At 48.6% G+C, this 25,000-nt stretch overlaps 1 protein-coding gene across 1 annotated transcript in view; it reads left to right on the top strand.

The window, feature by feature from the left end:
* Positions 1-25,000, top strand: part of scube1 (signal peptide, CUB domain, EGF-like 1) — a 136,903-nt gene that overhangs the window by 73,657 nt on the left and 38,246 nt on the right. The window contains exon 6 of the mRNA XM_079494788.1: positions 2,000-2,089. Coding sequence (XP_079350914.1) covers positions 2,000-2,089 — 90 coding nt within the window. The remainder of the gene's footprint in view (positions 1-1,999; positions 2,090-25,000) is intronic.

Below are 25,000 nucleotides of genomic sequence, written 5' to 3'. Positions count from 1 at the left end.
CACCCGCGCGCACGCACGCACGTACTTGCCACAGCCATACGTTTCACACAAACCCATTCCAACAGTTAGCCGAGGTCCAGAAAAGCCTCCATTCATCCCCTGAGTGCACTTTAGCCATGCTGGTGCTCCACTCTTGTCCATCAAGACTGGAGAGAGAAAGCAGTAGTGGTGGGTCCCACCGTCCCAGGCCCGGCCGGGGTGACGGAGCAGGCATTAACCCATTTGGACCTGAGATCAGATTCTAAAAAATGTCTTCTGCATCCTGACAGTTTTCTGAAAAACCCATGTTTCTATGTCAGTGGTTCTCAAACATATTCATGTCAAGGACCCCAAATATATATGACATTGGCCGCCGACCCCCATCTGAAAATATGTTGTTCCAGGGACCCTCCCCCCAGAAGCAAAGATTTGAGTTAAAAACTCGCCTCTGTAACAATATATATTCAAACGTTTCAGGCACATTTTCACGATCTTTCAAAAATAGCAGACCTACAAGTTAAGTGGCGCGCTATGAGCTTCTAGATCTGCTATTTTTCAATAGCTAAAGCATAACATAATGTTAACACCAAAAGGGGTTCCCGCCCAGAATGGGTTAATTACCCCACCACCCCCACCCCCCGTTCCATATAGGACTGAGTGTTGCACATCAAACAGCGTTACCCGGTCGGTCCCCACAGCGCCGAGTGGCACCAGCCCCATTCACAGGGACCTCGCTCTTTCAGAGCCTAATATAATCACTCAGTGGTCCATGCAGGGAGAGACAGTCTGTCCCTCCCTCCCTCCCACCCTCTCTCTCTCTCTTTCTCTCTCTCTCGTCCCAGGCCGTCCAGATTCCCCCCCCCCCTCCCCTCCCCTCCCCTCCCTCGCCACGTCCCACTCGGGCATCACCTCTTGTGAGACGCCCCGAGTCCCAGACACACCTCCCGTCTCCCTCCTCCTCATGCATGTATGCCATCTTTACAACCGTGTCCCTCCCAGCGTTGACTATTATGTTATAAAAGCCAGTCGTGATGTGTTCCATAGACAAACAGGCAACCAGCGCTATGCCCCCAGACTATACCTGCTGCTTCTTCTGTTGCACGCCACCCCTCCCCCCCCTCCCCTCCCCACCCCACCCACCACCCCCCCGAACCCCACTTTCCCTCATCAACTTCTCCCATTGAAAGCCACGATGGGACCAGTTTCCTTCATGCTCCTCTCGTACTCTCTCTCTCTCTCTCTCTCTCTCTCTCTCTCTCTCGTCACCTCTCGTTCTTCTTCTACTGTTGAGTGTTCGGGTGGCTCATACACCCCCCAACCCTGTGTCACCTTCCTTTGTCATAGTCTTCGTCCTCTTATCTTGCTTCTGCCCCCCTCCCCCCACACCCAAACCTCACCCCATCCCCCCCCCCCCCCTTCCTCTTCTGTCTGAATTGCGAGGGTATCATTGCTGTCAGAGTTGCGGCTGTTTGATATGGAAGGCAGAATCGGCAGCGAAATGGCAGCGCCAGCATCGGGAACGATCTCACCCTCCCCATCCCTCCATCCCTATGTTCCCCTCACCCCTAAATTGTCATTGGCTCTTTTTTATTTAATTTTATTTATTTTTTAACTTTTTATTTTAATTGTTTGTTGTTCCAACCGTTCTCCCACAAACCCTCACACTCCATCCCTGACCCCACTTCCCTCCCAGCCACCGCTTTTATTTTTGAAAATCTTAAAAGGACTGATTTTTTACTTTTTGCTGTTTGTTTTTGCTCTGGGGGATTTATTTTTTTCTTCACCATTTAGGTTTTTTTTTTGGGTGACGAGATTAACACTCTAATCTAACCGGGATTTTTAGCTACTTTTTTTCATTGCTTCTTGCTTCTTGGCTTTGTTTTTGGGGGTTTTCTTTAATCTTTTAGTTTTGGTTTTTGCTCAAAACGCCAAGAGGGGGCTGAAGGTTCTGGTCATTTGGGCTTCCTCATTAACCTGCTGCTCACTGTTTGTCCCCTTGTTGTGTCACTTGTGTTTTTAGAGAAAGATGAGGCTGCAATTGAGAGCTCTGAGTTCAATGCCACGTCAGTAGCTGATGTGGACAAGAGGGTGAAACGGCGGCTACTTATGGGTAACTCTTTTCTTCCTCTTTCTATGTGTTGCCATGGCGCTTGTGCTTGTACCCCCCTCCCACCCCCACCTCACCCCTCTCCCCCCGACTCTACTCCGTTTCTCCTCGTCCTCCTCCTCCTACTTCTCTCTCTGCCCTTATATTAATTTTATCTTTTATTTTATTTTATTTTTTTACTTTTTTTTTGGTGCCCCACCCATCGTGTCTATACTGGGTGCATGTGTTTGGTCCGACTAGTCATTGGTCCGAAACACGACAAACCACCTCAAACCCTAACCTGACCATTACCGCAAGCACGGGAGCAGGCGCTAGTCCGAGGTGCGGACGCATGTCGAACCAATGCTCCGTCGGACCATATTATGCCTCTCGTCTATACTCCCCCCTCAAGGTCACGCGTTGTTGGAACTGTAGCTAAACGTGGTGACAAAGCAGAGAGACAATATAACTCCCATTCCTCCTCCAAACCTTATGGCATGTTGTTCACACATAGCGTTCTTCCACCAACTGCATTTCCATAGAACTCTGTGGGATCCAGGCCTTCAGAATACAGGGTACAGTCAGTGCACTCGGCAGATATTTGGCAAAAAGGAGTAAAAGCTGAACACGATGTTGAAATTGCTGCTGGGATAATCTTGCATAGCCGGACGATGACGGAGATCAGAGATCGCGATAACAGAAAATTCAGAGTTTGGGCTTCGACAGCAGCAAAAATGGCCGCTGTTAAAAGTACAACTGCTTTGAAAACAGTTGTCGCAATGGGAAGGACCATCCTAATGTCTATTTGTTTCAGGTTTTTATTATTATTAATATTAATTGTTTCCACCCACTTTTAGTTTAGTTGCCACCAGGCGTATCCGTAGGTGGAGATCTGACTACTGCTCAGTGCTCAGGAGGTGGGCGGTTTCATAAAAACACCACCCAAGATGGAGACAGAGAAAGTACCTGTTGATTAACAGTTCTACTGCGTACTACACGTTACCCGCGTTTTAATCAAATATTATACGCTGCCGAGATTGTTTTATTACCTTTAGATCATATACTGAAGTATTTGGGCTTTTGATCCGTGAAAATCCGGCGAAAAAAGGTTACTCCGTTTGTTATGTACAACCTCTTTGTTGTCTGTCAGTAGAGCTAAAGCTAAGCAGCCTCTTCCTCACCATGGTTTACTGTTAAAAAGGCAAAGTGTAATCAAGTTGCCTGGACCGCAAATTAACATCAAAGGTCAAAGTCGTACGATTAGTCACACGCGTTACCGCAGTGAAATTTGTTCTCCGAATTTGACCTATCTCTCTTGGAGCGGTGAGCTGCAGCGTGCGCCGCGCTCGGGAATCATTAGTTGATTTAACCCCCCAATCCGACCCATTGATGCTGAGTTCCAAGCAGGGAGGCATTGGGTCCCATTTTTACAGTCTAACCAGACACTCTAACCACAAGGCCACTGTCTGGTCTACACTGAACACTTTGTCGACTCGAAATGGTCCTTAATATATATATATATATATATATCGGCGCAGAATGCACTCCAGGCAGGCAGTGCTTTTTCCACTCAGAAAATAAAATGCTACGTGTGAACACAGCCTTACCCATTATGAGTTCTTCTAGCTGTTCTATTTTCAGTCGAAAGCATACATTTACCTTCAATAGAGTGTCGCAGTCCCCTTTCATGACGACATAAGACATTTCAAAAAAGTATTTATTTAAAGATCCGTAAGCTTCGAACAAAGCCAACTGGGATCGTGACAAATCACGACAACAGAACAAACACAATATTTTGGGCCGAACAAATAATTAGAAAGAAGAAAAAAAGGGCAGGGTACAATACCTTTTTTTGTTGTTTTTCCTCTTTGTAATTATTTGTTCGGCCCAAACTATTGTTGTCATGATTTGTCACGATCCGATTTGGCTTTGTCCGCGGCTTTAAAGGTCTTTAAATAAATACTTTTTTAAATGTTTGTGAGAAAAAATTTAATGGGGAATTATTTCCTGGGCCAGACGTCGTCATGAAAGGGGGCGGGACTGCGGCGCTCTATAGCCTTTTCTATCCTGGTTGGCTTCAAATCGCCTCCAAGACTTAAAAAGAGGGCGTGGTCAGGTGCTGCTGCTCTGGGTTCCTCGAAACCGATAAACCTACTTGTAGGACAAAGGAAGTACCCAAACTCCCCCAACAAAGACCTCAATAGAGCGTCGCAGTCCCGCCCCCTACCAGGGCCCAGGAAATGATTCTCCGTTCATTTTCCTCATAGACTTTTCAGAAAGTATTTATTTAAAGACGGTTACGCCGCGGACAAAGCCAACGCTTGTCGTGACAAATCACGACAATAAACACAATGTTTTGGGCCAAACAAAGAAAAAACGGCAGGTTACAACACTTTTTTGTTGTTTTTCTTCTTTGTAATTGTTTGTTTGGTCCAAAATATTGTGTTTATTGTCATGATTTGTCACGACTCGAGTTGGCTTTGTCCGCGGCGTAACCGTCTTTAAATAAATACTTTTTGAAAAATGCATTGGAAATCATTTCCTGGGCCTGGCGTCGTCATGACAGGGGGTGGGACTGCAACGCTCTATTGTACTCAGATTGTCATGCGTCATCTCCAACGCTATATAGTGTATGCTTCCCGTCCACGCCCTATCTTCTCGAGTATGGTGTATCCACTCTACATAGGCGGGGGAGACAGTCAAGAGTAGGTATTCCCGATACACACAATGTCTGTCGAGGAGACTATAGAGCGTCGCAGTCCCGCCCCCTACCATGGACCAGGAAATGAATCCCAATGCATTTTTCCCATAGACATTTCAAAAAGTATTTATTTAAAGACGGTTACGCCGCGGACAAAGCCAACTCGAGTCGTGACAACTCATGACAACACAAACAATATTTTGGACCAAACAAATAATTACAAAGAAGAAAAACAACAAAAAAAGTGTTGTAACCTGCCGTTTTTTTCTTCTTTCTAAGTATTTGTTCGGCCCAAAAAATTGTGTTTGTTGTCATGATTTGTCACGACTCGAGTTGGCTTTGTCCGCGGCGTAAACGTCTTTAAATAAATACTTTCTGAAATGTCTATGAGGAAAATGAACGGAGAATCATTTCCTGGTCCATGGTAGGGGGCGGGACTGCGACACTCTATTGGTGCAAGACTATGTCACGTATACGGCCTCATGTTCAATCTCGCCCACCATCCGGAAGTGGCAAAACGAGACGATACTGCAGTGACCGAGTGAATGTGTTGTGAATTTGGATTCATGCTGTCAATAATAAATAAAACAAAATGTCACCTGCTGCCCTTTGAAGACTCTTTATTCCATTCCGTGGCAACTTCCAGAAGCTGGCTGTGATTGAATAAAGGCCTCTTAACCCTTAATCCGCCATTTGGTTCTTAGCTGGGTTTCAGTCCCACTGTATAGCTCTCCTTGCACTACAAACTCAAGAGTGCTTATTTCACTGTGGTGTAAGAATGGACCTGTGAAATAGGAAGTAATTTTTTTACTCTCTCACAGTTAAAGTAATAACACGACTGATGAAAATTAATTCAAGAGAGAAAGAACATCCAGATAACATTAAAATGGTTTTCATACCACTTACACAGTGTGGTCTGTTAAAGCTGCAATGGGTAGAACGTTCCCAAAAAAAGTTAGTCTCTGTGACACATCTAGGGGCTGCAATCTGCATTCAAAGATGTCATTGGTCGAAGAAAACCTGGTCGTAATGACTAACCAATCAGGAAGCAGACGGGTAAATCGACCAATGACAAAGCTTCTAGGAAAATCTTTGAATGCAGATTGTGGCCCCTAGATGTGTCACAGAGACTAAATATTTTTGGGAGCGCTCTACCCATTGCTGTCTGAATACCAAAACAATACAAAATAAAAAGGTAATTAAAATGTTGACATATTATTGCTTATAGCAGCTTTAAAGCTGCATGTGTCAGTCATTCCGTCAGTGATTTAAATTCAGTTCAGCGTGAACAAGATAGTCAAAGTGACCCATGGATTAGCACTGATATAGACTGTAATTTAGTCTCAGGCGGAATGTCAATTATTTCACTGTTTTAAAGGGGGACGACAATCTTTAGTAGTTCTCCGCTGATACACAACATTGAAGAATATCTGAGAGACAACAGTACTGTTGACTTTTGTCTGGGGAAAACGTCACTTGTTATCCAAAATGTTCATGCCGTCACTATCATTATGTAGGTGACAAAAGTCTGTCTGTCCGCCCACTCCCCCTCCCTCTACACGGCTTCTCTCTCAATGCCTGTTTGATCACTTTGTAAAAGAAATATACAAATACCGCCCGGTGTGGGCGGAGAGGCTCTTTAAACTATTTAGGCCTGACGTCGAAATAAAAAAAACGTTCGATCTGAAAGAATATATATTCAAAGATTTGTGCCGCATTTTTACGATTTTTCAAAAATAGCAGACCTACAAGCTTGTAGCGCGCCACTCGGTGGCGCGCTATGAGCTTGTAGATCTGCTATTTTTCAATAGCTAAAGTATTACATAATGCTTAGTTAAAACACCAAAAGGGGTTCCCGCCCAAAATGGCTTAAACTATGAAGCTCTGTACTGATGTCAGTGGTAAAGAAAGAAAAAGTCTCCCCCCCTCCGCCCCCCCTTTAAAACAGTGTTTTATTTCAGGTGGGCTGTAAAGCTGAAGCTCAAACAATTTTTTCTGTTTTCTGGCCTTTTTCAAACTCTTTCTCTTTATACCTGAATTAATGTGTATAATTTCTTCCCCTCAAGAACATGCGACGTCGTGGTTTCTATAGTCAGACTATATAACCCAAACTAAATGATGGTGATGAATCATGATTCATTTCTAATACTAATCCCTGAGACATTGTCTCATCTTTCAATTCGTTTTCAAATGTAACTTTTTTTTAATTTCATTTCTTAAGACAGGAGTTCGGGTACAGCGCAATGAGGACATGCTTATCTGTGTGTAGCTACTGTAAGTGTTTCATTTCAACAGGCTCTGGCTGGCGTGTGGGGACGGACGGCATGGGTTGCGGAATTTATGGACGTTTTGCCTTTTTCCTTTGTGAAAGGACACCTCTTCGTCCCCTCTTCTCTTCTTCGTTCTCTGTCATTTATTTCCCCCCCAATGTTTTAACTGACATGTTTCTGTTTCATGGCATAAATTATACCCCGCAGCTCACGTCGTGTTACCCAATGGGACGGCGTTCCAGTGGATTAGTGTTTCCATGTTTATGTCATGTGATTCTACCTCTGTCCCTGTGATCCTTGAAGGTTTCTCCCATTGATCATAAGTAAGTAGCCTTGCCGAGCCATGAGGCCCACATAGGGGCAGGAGCCTATCTCCTGTTTCTGTAGCCATGAGGCCCATAGGGCCTATCTCCTGTTTCTGTAGCCATGAGGCCCATAGGGCAGGAGCCTATCTCCTGTTTCTGTAGCCATGAGGCCCATAGGGCCTATCTCCTGTTTCTGTAGCCATGAGGCCCATAGGGCAGGAGCCTATCTCCGGTTTCTGTAGCCATGAGGCCCATAGGGCAGGAGCCTATCTCCTGTTTCTGTAGCCATGAGGCCCATAGGGGCAGGAGCCTATCTCCTGTTTCTGTAGCCATGAGGCCCATAGGGCCTATCTCCTGTTTCTGTAGCCATGAGGCCCACATAGGGGCAGGAGCCTATCTCCTGTTTCTGTAGCCATGAGGCCCATAGGACAGGAGCCTATCTCCTGTTTCTGTAGCCATGAGGCCCATAGGGCCTATCTCCTGTTTCTGTAGCCATGAGGCCCATAGGGCCTATCTCCTGTTTCTGTAGCCATGAGACCCATAGGGCAGGAGCCTATCTCCTGTTTCTGTAGCCATGAGGCCCATAGGGCAGGAGCCTATCTCCTGTTTCTTTAGCCATGAGGCCCATAGGGGCAGGAGCCTATCTCCTGTTTCTGTAGCCATGAGGCCCATAGGGGCAGGAGCCTATCTCCTGTTTCTGTAGCCATGAGGCCCATAGGGCCTATCTCCTGTTTCTGTAGCCATGAGGCCCATAGGGGCAGGAGCCTATCTCCTGTTTCTGTAGCCATGAGGCCCATAGGGGCAGGAGCCTATCTCCTGTTTCTGTAGCCATGAGGCCCATAGGGCAGGAGCCTATCTCCTGTTTCTGTAGCCTTGAGGCCCATAGGGCAGGAGCCTATCTCCTGTTTCTGTAGCCTTGAGGCCCATAGGGCAGGAGCCTATCTCCTGTTTCTGTAGCCATGAGGCCCATAGGGCAGGAGCCTATCTCCTGTTTCTGTAGCCTTGAGGCCCATAGGGCAGGAGCCTATCTCCTGTTTCTGTAACCTTGAGGCCCATAGGGCAGGAGCCTATCTCCTGTTTCTGTAGCCATGAGGCCAATAGGGCAGGAGCCTATCTCCTGTTTCTGTAGCCTTGAGGCCCATAGGGCAGGAGCCTATCTCCTGTTTCTGTAGCCATGAGGCCAATAGGGCAGGAGCCTATCTCCTGTTTCTGTAGCCATGAGGCAGCTTGATGTACAAGTACACCCCCTGGACATGACGCTAGTATGTTGCAGGGACTTACACCCCCAAATCCAACCCTTGATGCTGAGTGTCAAGCAGGGAGGCACTGGGTCCCATTTTTAGAGTCTTTGGTATGACCCGGCCTCGACCTCCCAGTCTCAGGGCGGACACTCTAGTCTAACCACAAGGCCACTGAGCTTTTGATCGTGGTTATTCAATAATATCAGTGAGACCTCCCTTTATCTTATGTGTGTTACAATTACTTGCGTTAAAGTGTTAATTGTGACAGCATATTTTGATTCAGTTTTATATTTTGGCGGGCTGTGATGGCGTTGTACAAGTTCACAACATGTCACACTGTGACAGCTTGTAGATCTGCTATTTTCAGCGCGCAACCAAACTTGTCTTCTAGTTCTACTGGATCTGTTCTCCACTAGTCCCTCCCTAACATTTAATCTAGTTTTTATTTGTTGACGAAATTGCCAATATTATCTTCAGTCTTAGTTTTAGTCATCATAGCTTAGTTTTTATTTAGTTTTAATTTAGTTTTCGCGAGTGGAAAAAGGTAAATTTTTCGCCATAGTTTTAGTCGACGAAATCAACACTGACTTATTGCATGTTCAGTGACTTGAGAATGGGCTCATGTTATTACTGTAAATATTTGTGTATATTGTAATGTAGACGGATTCCAGCTAGAGCCCTCTTACCCAAGTTTATAAATAGCAATAGTGTTCCTGCGATATATATATATATATTGAATATTTAATATGCGCACAGGGGTGCATGTGTGCACTCATTCACGCGTGACTGAGCATACGTGAACAAGCATGCATACCTACGCCTGCTGAGAGTCGGAGAGGCCACCCCCAGACTGGCATGACCTGAACAGCATCAGTATGTTAGATTTGACACCGCTATCCATTTGTCTGCCTCCTCTCTGACACGCCTGCGTTCCTGTCTCAGGAACTCTCTCTTTCTGCTCGCCGCTCGCCATCAACTCCCCTCCCAGGGGCCGTCAACTCCCCTCCCAGGGGCCGTCAACTCCCCTCCCAGGGGCCGTCAACTCCCCTCCCAGGGGCCGTCAACTCCCCTCCCAGGGGCCGTCAGCTCCCCTCCCAGGGGCCGTCAACTCCCCTCCCAGGGGCCGTCAACTCCCCTCCCAGGGGCCATCAGCTCCCCTCCCAGGGGCCGTCAACTCCCCTCCCAGGGGCCGTCAACTCCCCTCCCAGGGGCCGTCAGCTCCCCTCCCAGGGGCCGTCAACTCCCCTCCCAGGGGCCGTCAACTCCCCTCCCAGGGGCCGTCAACTCCCCTCCCAGGGGCCATCAGCTCCCCTCCCAGGGGCCGTCAACTCCCCTCCCAGGGGCCGTCAACTCCCCTCCCAGGGGCCGTCAGCTCCCCTCCCAGGGGCCGTCAGCTCCCCTCCCAGGGGCCGTCAGCTCCCCTCCCAGGGGCCATCAGCTCCCCTCCCAGGGGCCGTCAGCTCCCCTCCCAGGGGCCGTCAGCTCCCCTCCCAGGGGCCATCAGCTCCCCTCCCAGGGGCCGTCAACTCCCCTCCCAGGGGCCGTCAGCTCCCCTCCCAGGGGCCATCAGCTCCCCTCCCAGGGGCCGTCAGCTCCCCTCCCAGGGGCCGTCAGCTCCCCTCCCAGGGGCCGTCAGCTCCCCTCCCAGGGGCCATTAGCTCCCCTCCCAGGGGCCGTCAACTCCCCTCCCAGGGGCCGTCAGCTCCCCTCCCAGGGGCCATCAGCTCCCCTCCCAGGGGCCGTCAGCTCCCCTCCCAGGGGCCGTCAGCTCCCCTCCCAGGGGCCGTCAGCTCCCCTCCCAGGGGCCGTCAGCTCCCCTCCCAGGGGCCGTCAGCTCCCCTCCCAGGGGCCATCAGCTCCCCTCCCAGGGGCCGTCAGCTCCCCTCCCAGGGGCCGTCAGCTCCCCTCCCAGGGGCCGTCAGCTCCCCTCCCAGGGGCCGTCAGCTCCCCTCCCAGGGGCCGTCAGCTCCCCTCCCAGGGGCCGTCAGGGGTCGGCAGCACAGACCAAGCATCCCGAAACGAGATGGATGAAAGTGCAACGTTCTAGACTTGTGTTTTTTTTTTTTACTTTTCTGCCATTGTGCTGACACAGCTATTCTGAGAGAGATACAGTAGGATCGCGTGGGGTTGAGTGTAGTCTCGCATCGCCAGACTGTTGCCTCTCGCAATTTTCGGATGCTTCCGTCATACAGTCTGGAGAACGGTGCAGCCTCCCCCCCAAGCCCCCAGTAAGGCTATCCAACGTTGAAGCTGCCACTCACTACCTACTGGCGAAATGTGGAATTGCAGCACTTTAATGGAGGTGGACGGACGTTCATGACGTCACGTGCGTAAGCCACGGCTAGGCTAAACTAGCTAGGGCTAGGCGGCTAGGCTAAACTTCCGCTCGCTCGAGCGGGGCTAACGCTCCGGTTCTGTCTCTATCCTTCATAGCTATATGCCCCCCCCCCCAGTCCCCACTTCCGTTTCGTCTTTACAGTTGCGCAAATGTATCCTAATATAAATCGCATACATCTAATATAGCTTATACAGTATAGCTTGCTGCTTAGCAGAAATAAAAATAAATAAATGTAAAGACCTTTTTTTTAATATATGTGAACAGAAATGCCAGCTTCCTTGCTCGGATTTTGGGAGGTGTAGTTCTAGACTCTATATAGCAGCATTCGGAGAGGTTGAGTCGGGACTGGCTATGTGAGACTATAGGTTGAGTCGGGGCTCAGGGAGGTCTGGCTACGTGAGACTAGGTTGAGTCGGGGCTCAGGGAGGTCTGGCTACGTGAGACTAGGTTGAGTCGGGGCTCAGGGAGGTCTGGCTACGTGAGACTAGGTTGAGTCGGGACTCAGGGAGGTCTGGCTACGTGAGACTAGGTTGAGTCGGGGCTCAGGGAGGTCTGGCTACGTGAGACTAGGTTGAGTCGGGACTCAGGGAGGTCTGGCTACATGAGACTAGGTTGAGTCGGGACTCAGGGAGGTCTGGCTACGTGAGACTAGGTTGAGTCGGGGCTCAGGGAGGTCTGGCTACGTGAGACTAGGTTGAGTCGGGGCTCAGGGAGGTCTGGCTACGCCGAGACTAGGTTGAGTCGGGGCTCAGGGAGGTCTGGCTACGTGAGACTAGGTTGAGTCGGGGCTCAGGGAGGTCTGGCTACGTGAGACTAGGTTGAGTCGGGGCTCAGGGAGGTCTGGCTACGTGAGACTAGGTTGAGTCGGGGCTCAGGGAGGTCTGGCTACGTGAGACTATAGGTTGAGTCGGGGCTCAGGGAGGTCTGGCTACGTGAGACTAAGTTGAGTCGGGGCTCAGGGAGGTCTGGCTACGTGAGACTAAGTTGAGTCGGGGCTCAGGGAGGTCTGGCTACGTGAGACTAGGTTGAGTCGGGGCTCAGGGAGGTCTGGCTACGTGAGACTATAGGTTGAGTCGGGACTCAGGGAGGTCTGGCTACGTGAGACTATAGGTTGAGTCGGGGCTCAGGGAGGTCTGGCTACGTGAGACTATAGGTTGAGTCGGGGCTCAGGGAGGTCTGGCTACGTGAGACTAGGTTGAGTTGGGGCTCAGGGAGGTCTGGCTACGTGAGACTAGGTTGAGTCGGGGCTCAGGGAGGTCTGGCTACGTGAGACTATAGGTTGAGTCGGGGCTCAGGGAGGTCTGGCTACGTGAGACTAGGTTGAGTCGGGGCTCAGGGAGGTCTGGCTACGTGAGACTATAGGTTGAGTCGGGGCTCAGGGAGGTCTGGCTACGTGAGACTAGCTTGAGTCGGGGCTCAGGGAGGTCTGGCTACGTGAGACTAGGTTGAGTCGGGGCTCAGGGAGGTCTGGCTACGTGAGACTAGGTTGAGTCGGGACTCAGGGAGGTCTGGCTACGTGAGACTAGGTTGAGTCGGGACTCAGGGAGGTCTGGCTACGTGAGACTAGGTTGAGTCGGGACTCAGGGAGGTCTGGCTACGTGAGACTAGGTTGAGTCGGGGCTCAGGGAGGTCTGGCTACGTGAGACTATAGGTTGAGTCGGGGCTCAAGGAGGTCTGGCTACGTGAGACTATAGGTTGAGTCAGGGCTCAGGGAGGTCTGGCTACGTGAGACTAGGTTGAGTCGGGGCTCAGGGAGGTCTGGCTACGTGAGACTATAGGTTGAGTCGGGGCTCAGGGAGGTCTGGCTACGTGAGACTATAGGTTGAGTCGGGGCTCAGGGAGGTCTGGCTACGTGAGACTAGCTTGAGTCGGGGCTCAGGGAGGTCTGGCTACGTGAGACTAGGTTGAGTCGGGACTCAGGGAGGTCTGGCTACGTGAGACTAGGTTGAGTCGGGACTCAGGGAGGTCTGGCTACGTGAGACTAGGTTGAGTCGGGGCTCAGGGAGGTCTGGCTACGTGAGACTATAGGTTGAGTCGGGGCTCAAGGAGGTCTGGCTACGTGAGACTAGGTTGAGTCGGGGCTCAGGGAGGTCTGGCTACGTGAGACTAGGTTGAGTCGGGGCTCAGGGAGGTCTGGCTACGTGAGACTATAGGTTGAGTCGGGACTCAGGGAGGTCTGGCTACGTGAGACTATTTTGAGTTGGGGCTCAGGGAGGTCTGGCTACGTGAGACTAGGTTGAGTCGGGGCTCAGGGAGGTCTGGCTACGTGAGACTAGGTTGAGTCGGGGCTCAGGGAGGTCTGGCTACGTGAGACTAGGTTGAGTCGGGGCTCAGGGAGGTCTGGCTACGTGAGACTAGGTTGAGTCGGGGCTCAGGGAGGTCTGGCTACGTGAGACTATAGGTTGAGTCGGGACTCAGGGAGGTCTGGCTACGTGAGACTAGGTTGAGTCGGGGCTCAGGGAGGTCTGGCTACGTGAGACTAGGTTGAGTCAGGGCTCAGGGAGGTCTGGCTACGTGAGACTAGGTTGAGTCGGGGCTCAGGGAGGTCTGGCTACGTGAGACTAGGTTGAGTCGGGGCTCAGGGAGGTCTGGCTACGTGAGACTAGGTTGAGTCAGGGCTCAGGGAGGTCTGGCTACGTGAGACTAGGTTGAGTCGGGTCTCAGGGAGTTCTGGCTACGTGAGACTAGGTTGAGTCAGGGCTCAGGGAGGTCTGGCTACGTGAGACTAGGTTGAGTCAGGGCTCAGGGAGGTCTGGCTACGTGAGACTAGGTTGAGTCGAGGCTCAGGGAGGTCTGGCTACGTGAGACTAGGTTGAGTCGAGGCTCAGGGAGGTCTGGCTACGTGAGACTATAGGTTGAGTCGGGGCTCAGGGAGGTCTGGCTACGTGAGACTAGGTTGAGTCGGGGCTCAGGGAGGTCTGGCTACGTGAGACTAGGTTGAGTCGGGGCTCAGGGAGGTCTGGCTACGTGAGACTATAGGTTGAGTCGGGGCTCAGGGAGGTCTGGCTACGTGAGACTAGCTTGAGTCGGGGCTCAGGGAGGTCTGGCTACGTGAGACTAGGTTGAGTCGGGACTCAGGGAGGTCTGGCTACGTGAGACTAGGTTGAGTCGGGACTCAGGGAGGTCTGGCTACGTGAGACTAGGTTGAGTCGGGGCTCAGGGAGGTCTGGCTACGTGAGACTATAGGTTGAGTCGGGGCTCAAGGAGGTCTGGCTACGTGAGACTAGGTTGAGTCGGGGCTCAGGGAGGTCTGGCTACGTGAGACTAGGTTGAGTCGGGGCTCAGGGAGGTCTGGCTACGTGAGACTATAGGTTGAGTCGGGACTCAGGGAGGTCTGGCTACGTGAGACTATTTTGAGTTGGGGCTCAGGGAGGTCTGGCTACGTGAGACTAGGTTGAGTCGGGGCTCAGGGAGGTCTGGCTACGTGAGACTAGGTTGAGTCGGGGCTCAGGGAGGTCTGGCTACGTGAGACTAGGTTGAGTCGGGGCTCAGGGAGGTCTGGCTACGTGAGACTAGGTTGAGTCGGGGCTCAGGGAGGTCTGGCTACGTGAGACTATAGGTTGAGTCGGGACTCAGGGAGGTCTGGCTACGTGAGACTAGGTTGAGTCGGGGCTCAGGGAGGTCTGGCTACGTGAGACTAGGTTGAGTCAGGGCTCAGGGAGGTCTGGCTACGTGAGACTAGGTTGAGTCGGGGCTCAGGGAGGTCTGGCTACGTGAGACTAGGTTGAGTCGGGGCTCAGGGAGGTCTGGCTACGTGAGACTAGGTTGAGTCAGGGCTCAGGGAGGTCTGGCTACGTGAGACTAGGTTGAGTCGGGGCTCAGGGAGGTCTGGCTACGTGAGACTAGGTTGAGTCGAGGCTCAGGGAGGTCTGGCTACGTGAGACTAGGTTGAGTCGAGGCTCAGGGAGGTCTGGCTACGTGAGACTATAGGTTGAGTCGGGGCTCAGGGAGGTCTGGCTACGTGAGACTAGGTTGAGTCGGGTCTCAGGGAGGTCTGGTCGTGCTGCTGGGATGCAACGTCGGCGACCGCCGGAATGGAAGCTCTCGCCGTTTCCTTTTGAAGAATGGCTCTTTCACTTCTCGGCCACTGTGCCAACGCAACGGTGGGCCTTGGCGAAGATGTCCGACCGCAGGAACGAGAGGATCCCTTTAGACGGAGAAAAGGGAGAAATATGAAATGGAAAGAGAGCAGAGGAAAAGGTGGGCGGGAGGCTAGTATTCGGGGGAGGAGGGCGGATGAGTTTATGAAAAGTATTTATTTACTTTTTTTGACATTTCATAGCGCGTATGCCGAATGAATGAATGAATGGAGCTGAAATACAGTGGTGGAAAAAGTCCTCAATTGTTTTACTTACTGTAAGCAAAAAGTATCAATACTGCAATGTAGAACTACTCCGTTACAAGTAAATGTCCGGAATTCAAAATGTACTTGAGTAACAGTAGCATTGGCATCAAAATATACTTAAAGTACCAACAGTAAAAGTAATCATTGTGCAGAATTCTCTCGTTTCAAAATTTCAAATGTATTAAAATCGTTTGAAAATAGCCGATCTACATAAGATCACAAGACGCATTGTGAGCTTGTAGATCGGCTATTTTCAAAAGGCCAAAATGTATATAGGGGCTGAAGTGGTTAATGTATGTTTTGTGGTAATAATCAAAGTAACTACAGTAGTAACTAAAGTTTTCAAATAAATGTAGTGGAAGTATTTTTTGCCTCTGAGATGTAGTGGAGTGTAAGTAAAAGTATTAGAAATCGGAAATACTCTAGTAAAGTACAAACACCTCAAAATTATACTTAAGTAAATGTACTCAGTTGCTTTCCACTACTGATCCAGAGTCCAGGGACATGTGCTGGACACATGTGAGCAGCACGAGGAACAGAGAGAGAGTCAGGGGTGTTATACATCGACCGCAGCGACACAGTCCAAATAAACCACTTCACCTTGGGACAGACGAGGTGGAGCAGAGGTCTGTGTGTGTGTGTGTGTGTGTGTGTGTGTGTGTGTGTGTGTGTGTGTGTGTGTGTGTGTGTGTGTGTGTGTGTGTGTGTGCGTGTGCGTGTGCGTGAGCGTGCACGTGCGTGGCGCTGATTGATGGGCTGATTGACGTGCCCATCATGGCAAAAAGGGGATCTTTTTAAGTGCTGAAAGATGACTGTGTGAGCATCAGTTGCTCTATACACCCAGCCCCCCCCCCCCCCAATACTCGCTTCAATAGAACGTGTGTCCTCTTTTCTCGGGAAAAGAGCGAGTCCCGGCAGTTTGGACTGGTCAGCATTTCCGTGCGAGGAGCATGACGGACATCATGACATGTGTGTACTTACTGTGTGTGTGTGTAACGTCCGTCGTCCGTCCCCCGTCCGTCCGTCCCCCCTCCACTGTCTCTCCCCCTTGTTGACATAATCATAAGGCCCTCAAGATGATGAGGCTGCCGGGGGAGATTCAGGAGGAAAGCTGTAGTTTACTCACGTAGTCAGTGGGGGGCCTGTGGCCGCCCCTCCCATCTCGCTCTCTTTCACACACACTCACACACACACACACACACACACGCACACACACATGTAGGGCTGTCACGATTACACAAAATAAATAAACACAAGTAATTGTGATTAGCGACATTTCTGTTTGCCTTTCAGGCTTCGTAATGAAAAAGTGCACAGGGCAGACATGACAAATAACTGAAGTATACCAAGACATTACTGGCATTTTTGAGTGGTGCAACCACTCCTACGTATAGACAGCTATGTGTGTCTCTGGCTGGCTGGCTGGCTGTGTCCGTCCCTGGCTGGCTGGGTCTGTCCGAGCACGAGAATTGCGTTTTGTTTGTTCGCACAACCAAGTGTCACTGTTGCGCAGCCTAACACACACACACACCCCAATCCAACCCTTGATGCTGAGTGTCAAGCAGGGAGGCACTGGGTCCCATTTTTAGAGTCTTTGGTATGACCCGGCCAGGGATTGAACCCCCGACCTCCCAGTCTCAGGGCGGACACTCTAACCACAAGGCCACTGAGCTGGTAGTATACGACGACCAAGGCCACTCATAATTATGCTCTATAGCAGGCAGGGGTTCTCAACCTTTTTGGCTGGGGACCCCTGGAAATGCTATGGCCATGTCTCGCGCCCCTCCCCGCCCCGCCCCCCTCCCAACCCCCAATACAAATTGACCACTACAATAACCCTAATAATGGTGAAAATACATCATAAATAAATATTGAAACCAGATTTAATCATTAAAGAAAGTTTATGCATGTACTATGTGTACTATGTAATCTCTTAATTTTTGGAAAAAGATATGAGCATACCCTAAAGTAATTTGGCGACCCCCCGAGGGGTTGCGACCCCCAAGTTTAGAACCCCATGTCTATAGGAGCAGTGGCTCCCGAACATTTTAGCCTGTTACTGGAAATAAATCATTGAATTTGATCATTTAATTCATGAAAAAGGTTTTTGGGAATGTTTTGAAATAATAATAGGCTAATTAAATTCAAAATGCAGGAAACAAAAAATACAGGGACCCATAAAAATGTGTCCGTGACCAACAAATGGGTCACGACCCAGTGTTTGGGAACCAGTGGTCTTAGAGAGGTGTTGACCTTTTCATAATAGAGCGTACCAAAATCTCATTGAGGGGGCGTCAACATATGTGACTACATTTGACTGAGGGACTGCCATTGGATTTTTTGGCAGTTTTGAAGATAAGGCTTATAGAGTGATGTCTTGCAGAAAACAGCGAGTTGAGAAAACAGGCTTGAAAGGTTCACTTCTGTGGTCTCTAACATTACACCTAGCTACATGTTTAAGCATTTATTTCATATTTACATGTCGACTTATTTCAGTCAAATCTGGTCACATATGTGTCACGTGTGAGAGTTTAGTTTTAGTTTATTTGAACATCTTCACAGAACAGATTCAAGTACACGGTTTACATCAGCAGAGATCCGGTGTGCTTGTATACGTTACGGGCTAGAGTTTAAAGCCCACAAGAATTGCGCCGTACTAGTTTTTACACCCTATACTCACTGATAGCTAACCCATTTAGGCCTGACGTCGAAATTTAAAAAAATTCTGACAGTTTTCCAAAATAAAATAGCAGACTTAAAACACAATCAGCGCCGGGATTTCTTTCAAAATAGGAGCTTGGGTTGCCGGGCAGATATGGCAGCTTTTACTCTGAAGCATAATGTTGCTTGCTTAGCTTACGATCATTACGATAAAAGTCTCTCTAGAAGCGTTAATATTCCGGGCGAGAGGCATGTTGAAGTCAGAAATGAAGACAGAAGCATAGCCATCTGGTCAAAACCACAGAGAGCTCCCTAGATTACGCGTAGCGAGCCTTTATTTCTGAGGGATAAACAGGGAAGTGAGTGGCAGCGCGCATGCGCGAACAGCAAGGAGTATGGTGCAGAAGGATAGGCCAACCCCCAAAAAATAAATCAGAATATATATTTTTTCGTTTGATATCAATGAAAAAGCGCTAGGCCTTAAACCAATTAATCGGTATTCGGTATCGGTAAAATAATATATCGGATTTAACAGATATTGAATTTTATTATAATTATGTTGAAAAATAAATTAAACAAAGCCTGAAAAAGCCTTTTGTGATGATGATGGCTGCAAATTATATCAGTGTTTTCTGGGGAAGCTTTCGAAAGAGTCAATAGTTGGTGGTTTATGTGGGATATGAGCCAACATTTCAATAACGGTGCATCCCTGTTTTGGAATAAAGAGGCATTGCTTTTTTCAAATTCAGCCTTTTTTCAGAATGGCCAAAATAATTATATTTTTGAGTGGTGTAAACCACTCCTACAACTGGCTTTTGTGTGCATAAAAAAATGACCATGGTTGCTATGTTCAAAATAATTTCTGACGTAATTAAATCACACCCGGGTGAACTGGATGACCGTAGCAACCGTGGTCATTTTCTCTGCGCAAAAAAAGCCAGTTGTGAAATCACATCCGGGTGTGATACATACATTTATCAAAAATGATAGCTTTTTTTACTTAACATATTTTGTGTGATTTCATTACGTCAGACATTACGTCAGACCACAGCTGATCATGCTATATAAAACCTTACACCACTCAGTTCACACGGGTGTGATTTTTTAAATACAGAATGAGATCATATCGACATCGGTTATATCGGTTATCGGCCATAATGGCAATTAATTATATCGGATATGGATATCGGCCAAATTGTCTCATCGGCACATCCCTATAGACGGCTCCACCCGTCCTACGGTCTAAATGGGTTAAACGATGTGCAGTGATTGATGCACTGTAGAATGTTTGATAATCCGGGCCACGGCCTTGTGGCGGTTGGAACTCCATGCAGAATCCCCCTCTCTCTCCCTGACGGAGTCTCATGCAGACATATGCAGGGTTTAGGTCCGGGCCACGGCCTTGTGGCGGTTGGAACTCCATGCAGAACCCCCCCTCTCTCTCCCTGACGGAGTCTCATGCAGACATATGCAGGGTTTAGGTCCGGGCCACGGCCTTGTGGCGGTTGGAACTCCATGCAGAACCCCCCCTCTCCCTCCCTGACGGAGTCTCATGCAGACATATGCAGGGTTTAGGTCCGGGCCACGGCCTTGTGGCGGTTGGAACTCCATGCAGAACCCCCCCTCTCCCTCCCTGACGGAGTCTCATGCAGAATCCCCCCTCTCTCTCCCCTGACGGAGTCTCATGCAGAATCCCCCCTCTCTCTCCCCTGACGGAGTCTCATGCAGAACCCCCCCCTCTCCCTCCCTGACGGAGTCTCATGCAGAATCCCCCCTCTCTCTCCCTGACGGAGTCTCATGCAGAATCCCCCCCCTCTCTCCCTGACGGAGTCTCATGCAGAATCCCCCCCCTCTCTCCCTGACGGAGTCTCATGCAGAATCCCCCCTCTCTCTCCCTGACGGAGTCTCATGCAGAATCCCCCCTCTCTCTCCCCTGACGGAGTCTCATGCAGAATCCCCCCTCTCTCTCCCCTGACGGAGTCTCATGCAGAATCCCCCCTCTCTCTCCCCTGACGGAGTCTCATGCAGAATCCCCCCTCTCTCTCCCCTGACGGAGTCTCATGCAGAATCCCCCCTCTCTCTCCCTGACGGAGTCTCATGCAGAATCCCCCCTCTCTCTCCCCTGACGGAGTCTCATGCAGAATCCCCCCTCTCTCTCTCCCTGACGGAGTCTCATGCAGAATCCCTCCTCTCTCTCCCCTGACGGAGTCTCATGCAGAATCCCCCCTCTCTCTCCCCTGACGGAGTCTCATGCAGAATCCCCCCTCTCTCTCCCTGACGGAGTCTCATGCAGAATCCCCCCTCTCTCTCCCCTGACGGAGTCTCATGCAGAATCCCCCCTCTCTCTCCCCTGACGGAGTCTCATGCAGAATCCCCCCTCTCTCTCCCTGACGGAGTCTCATGCAGAATCCCCCCTCTCTCTCCCCTGACGGAGTCTCATGCAGAATCCCCCCTCTCTCTCCCTGACGGAGTCTCATGCAGAATCCCTCCTCTCTCTCCCCTGACGGAGTCTCATGCAGAATCCCCCCTCTCTCTCCCTGACGGAGTCTCATGCAGAATCCCCCCTCTCTCTCCCTGATGGAGTCTCATGCAGAATCCCCCCTCTCTCTCCCTGACGGAGTCTCATGCAGAATCCCCCCTCTCTCTCCCTGATGGAGTCTCATGCAGAATCCCCCCTCTCTCTCCCTGACGGAGTCTCATGCAGAATCCCCCCTCTCTCTCCCTGATGGAGTCTCATGCAGAATCCCCCCTCTCTCTCCCTGACGGAGTCTCATGCAGAATCCCCCCTCTCTCTCCCTGACGGAGTCTCATGCAGAATCCCCCCTCCCTCCCTGACGGAGTCTCATGCAGACATACAGTATGCAGGGTTTAGGTGCAGAATGTCTTGGGGTGGAAAGTAACTAAGTAGGCCTACATTTACTTAAGTATTGTTACAGTAAGTACAATTCTGAGGCATTCGTAGGCTACTTTACTTGAGTATTTCCAACTTCCAATACTTACTTCTACTCCATTACATCTCAGAGGCAAATATTGTACTTTTGTACTACTACATTTATTTGAAAACTTTAGTTACTAGTTACTTTGATGATTATAACAAAACATACATTAACCACTTAAGCCCTATACATTTTGGCCATTTGAAAATAGCATACTGTGTATACCTATACAGCTTACAATGCGTCACAATGCGATGCATTGCGGGCTTGTAGATCTGCAATTTGTATACATTTGAAAACTTGAAATGTGACATTCTGCATACTGAGTACTACTTTTGGTACTTTAAAGGACCACTTCACCACTTTTCAACATCTCTTCATATAATTGGTCCTCACTAATGTTCATGATAAAACACTAAAAAAAATTCCTACTCAGTCTGTGTCTCATAGGAGGACTTTGGGCAGTTCGGACACCCGTCCACCAGTGACATCATCATTAGGCAGATTTTTTTTTAAACAAGATTTGTTTTAAAATATATTTAGATTTTTATTATCGTGAGAACGATGGCTTCAACTTTTGCATTGCAACTTTTCAGGAAAAGAAAGCCTGCCGTTTCTATTAGCTTGGATTCACCATCGATGATGTCACTGGTAGACGGGTTTCTGAACTGCCCACAGCCTTCCTATGAGACACAGACTGAGTAGGAAAAAATGGTGGTATTTTATCATGAACATTAGTGAGGACCAATTATAGGAAGAGAAGTTGAAAAGTGGTGAAGTGGTCCTTTAAGTACATTTTCATGCCAATACTTTTGTACTTTTACTGGAGTAAATTTTGGATTCCGGACTTTTACTTCTCTCTCTAGTCTAGGTCGTCCTCAGACGAGCCTTCCATCATCGCTTCCAGTCATTTACTTGCTTTTTTTCTTTTTTTACAATTGAGTACTTTTTACACCACTGAGAATGTGCAGGCTTGGTGGTGGTGGTGGTGGTGGTGGTGGGTGTGGGGGGGGGGGGGGGGGGGGGGTCTGTTGAGGGGCATGTCCAGCACATCAATCAGGGCGGACGGAGTGTCTGTGTTCTCCTGTAGCACTCGGCAGGCTGGCCCTGCAGGCTTGGGCGTGGCGGGCTGGCTGGTAGGCAGGCAGGCAGGGGAGAGGGGCTCCAAACAGGACTGTACTCACCCTCCGCTAATGATAGGGCCCACTGTACTCAGTATAAATCATTTTGACCCCATAAACACCACCGCTCCGCGTGCACGCGCATATCCATCAAGCATTATACGCACGTTTGTGCAACATGTGCATGTACACACCGTTGGCTTAACCCATTTTGGGCGGGAACCCCTTTTGGTGTTAGCATTATGTTATGCTTTAGCTATTGAAAAATAGCAGACCTACAAGCTTGTAGTGCGCCACTCGGTGGCGCGCTACAAGCTTGTAGGTCTGCTATTTTTTTTAAATCGAAGAACGACTGACATAGAAACATAGCTTTTTTAGAAAACTGTCAGGATGTAGAAGACATTTTTAGAATCTCAGGTCAAAATGGGTTAAGCACACATGTACGCATGCACGTGCGTGCGTGCGCACACAAACACATGCACGCACACACACACACACACACACACACACACACACACACACACACACACACACACACACACACACACACACACACACACACACACACACACACACACACAGAAACGGGGTCTGCTGCAGTCTGGCCCACAGCACCCATCACATCAGACAAGTTGCCAAAGATGATGGAGTGTCTCTGCTTCCAGGGTTTGTGCACCCGGTGTTTTGTACCTGTGTGCAGAGCAGAGAGTGGAGCTTCAAGCCTCGTTGCTTCCAATGATGGATATTGTCTACACTGTATAATGGTTTAGACCAGGGGCTCAATTTTCGTCACAGCTAAACCCCTTATCCCTAAACTTCTTTGCCTTTTTTTACTATTTTACAAAACATTTTTGAATAGTTAAAATGGCCAGTCTACAAGCTCACAACGTGTCAATGTAGAGGCTAGCTGAACTATTCAAGATAGTAAAAAAAAGGCAAAGAAATTTAGGGATAAGGGGTTTAGCGGTGACGAAAATGGAGCCCCAAGGGACTTCAATATTTTTCAGACCAAGGTCCCCAATTAGCTGAGAGAGAGAGAGAGAGAGAGAGAGAGAGAGAGAGAGAGAAAGAGAGATGAGAGAGAGAGAGAGAGAGAGATGAAGCAGGGACCCCCACTTACTACATATTGTATAAAATTGTGTTGCAGATTAAATCATAGATTTGTGTTTGACAACACTGTCATTGTGTAGCGTCTGATGTTGAAATGTTCTCCTCAGAATAGGAATCTCATAGCCTGGCTTTGGCCAGACTCATAACGTGGATTCAGTGACGCTTGAATCTTAAGGCTCATTCATACTTTTAGGTGAGTACTACTAGTTGTAGTTTTCTAAAGTTATAAAACTACAACATCACGTCACTCACCGCGGTGAGCAGCAACTCACCGCTCACCCTGACATCTCCCCTTTCACTCTGGGCTATCACCCCCTTCACTGATTGGTCTAGACTAGGTAGGGTGGGCGGTCCCCTTGGTTTTGCAGCCACGCATCTGAACCAGAGAGAGGCGGGGTCAATGCTTAAGGACATCACCGCGAGTGTCGTTATTATCACTCTTTAGGTGATAAGGTTATCACCTATTAAAAGGTGAGTTGCTTAGCACCTAAAACTGGCGTATGAATGAGCCTTCAGGATTCAAGTGGTTAACCCATTTAGACCTGAGGACGATTCGCAAAGATTTGAGTTTAAAACGTTCGCGGGCCACATTTTCACGATTTTTCAAAAATAGCAGACCTACAAGCTCGTAGCGCGGCACTCGGTGCTGCACTATGAGCTTGTAGATCTGCTATTTTAAGGTAAAAAAAAAAGGTTCCTTTCACACAAAGATTTGGTTCCGCACCCCCTGTAGTAAGTCTGAGGACCCCCTCGGGGCCCTGGACCCCCTGTTGAAGACCCCTGGTTTAACTTTAGACCAGGGGTGGGCAACTTTGACGATGGAGAGGGCCACGTTGTACAATTCTGTCGTAGCAAAAATAGCCGATTTACAAGCTCAAAACGCGTTTTGAACTTGTAGATCACCTATTTTTGCTATATATTCGAATTCAAATCCTGAATTATGTTTTGCTATTTTTAAAATAGAATCCTGAAAATTAACCTTTTTATTTCATTTCAAATGCTTTTAGTTATAGTTATGTTATTTTTTTTATGAACTAAATACAAATACATTGGACATACAAAAGACAATAACATTTTAATACTCCATTAATTAAGCCACTAATATAGACTTAAGTAATTAACTTCAGTCTATAATAATTAACATTCTTCTGAAGTAATTAGCATTACTGCTATTATTTTTATGTTTTATGCCTTGTTTTTCTTTTTTTCCCTCCATTGCTCTGTAAAGCACTTGTCATGTCATGAAAGGTGTTATACAAATAGTGTTTTATTATTATTATTATAAATCGAAAATGTAGTTTATTTTTTTGTTCATTTAATTGTTTTTTACATGAAATGTTTTAGTGTTTAGTTTAGTGTCTAGATTTCGACAGGGGGCTCCATCTTGCAAAAAAACCTCGCAAGATGGAGCCCTAAATATCGTACGATTTTAGTCGACTAAATCTACAGTTTATTTAGTTGACAAAAATGTATTTTGGCGGGCCTGGTGGGCCTTGATGGGGTCGTAATGGCTGATTTTAGACTTGGTTGCATGCTGAAAATAGCCGATCTACCAGCTCACAACTGTGACGAGTTGTGAGCTGGTAGATCTGCTATTTCAGAGTGCAACACCCGAGCGCAACCAAACATAAAATGACTTGTCTTTTAGCTCTACTGGATCTCTTCTCCACTAGTTCTCTCCCTAACATTATAGTCTAGTTTTTATTTGTTGACGAAATTGTCAATATATTTAGTCTTAGTTTTAGTCATCATAGCTTAGTTTTCATTTAGTTTTCGTCAGAGAAAAAAGGCAATCGACGGGCATTTTTCTCCAATAGTTTTAGTCTGCAAAATCAACACCGCTCTGAAAGCAGATCAAAGAAGTGTAATATATCTGACCTAATCTAGTGCATACATGTATTTGTACC

This window comes from Electrona antarctica (genome assembly GCF_951216825.1).
Source record: "Electrona antarctica genome assembly, chromosome: 23".
Lineage (NCBI taxonomy): Eukaryota > Metazoa > Chordata > Actinopteri > Myctophiformes > Myctophidae > Electrona > Electrona antarctica.
The sequence above is the reverse complement of the archived record's forward strand: the minus strand, read 5'-3'. Positions and strand labels throughout refer to the sequence as shown.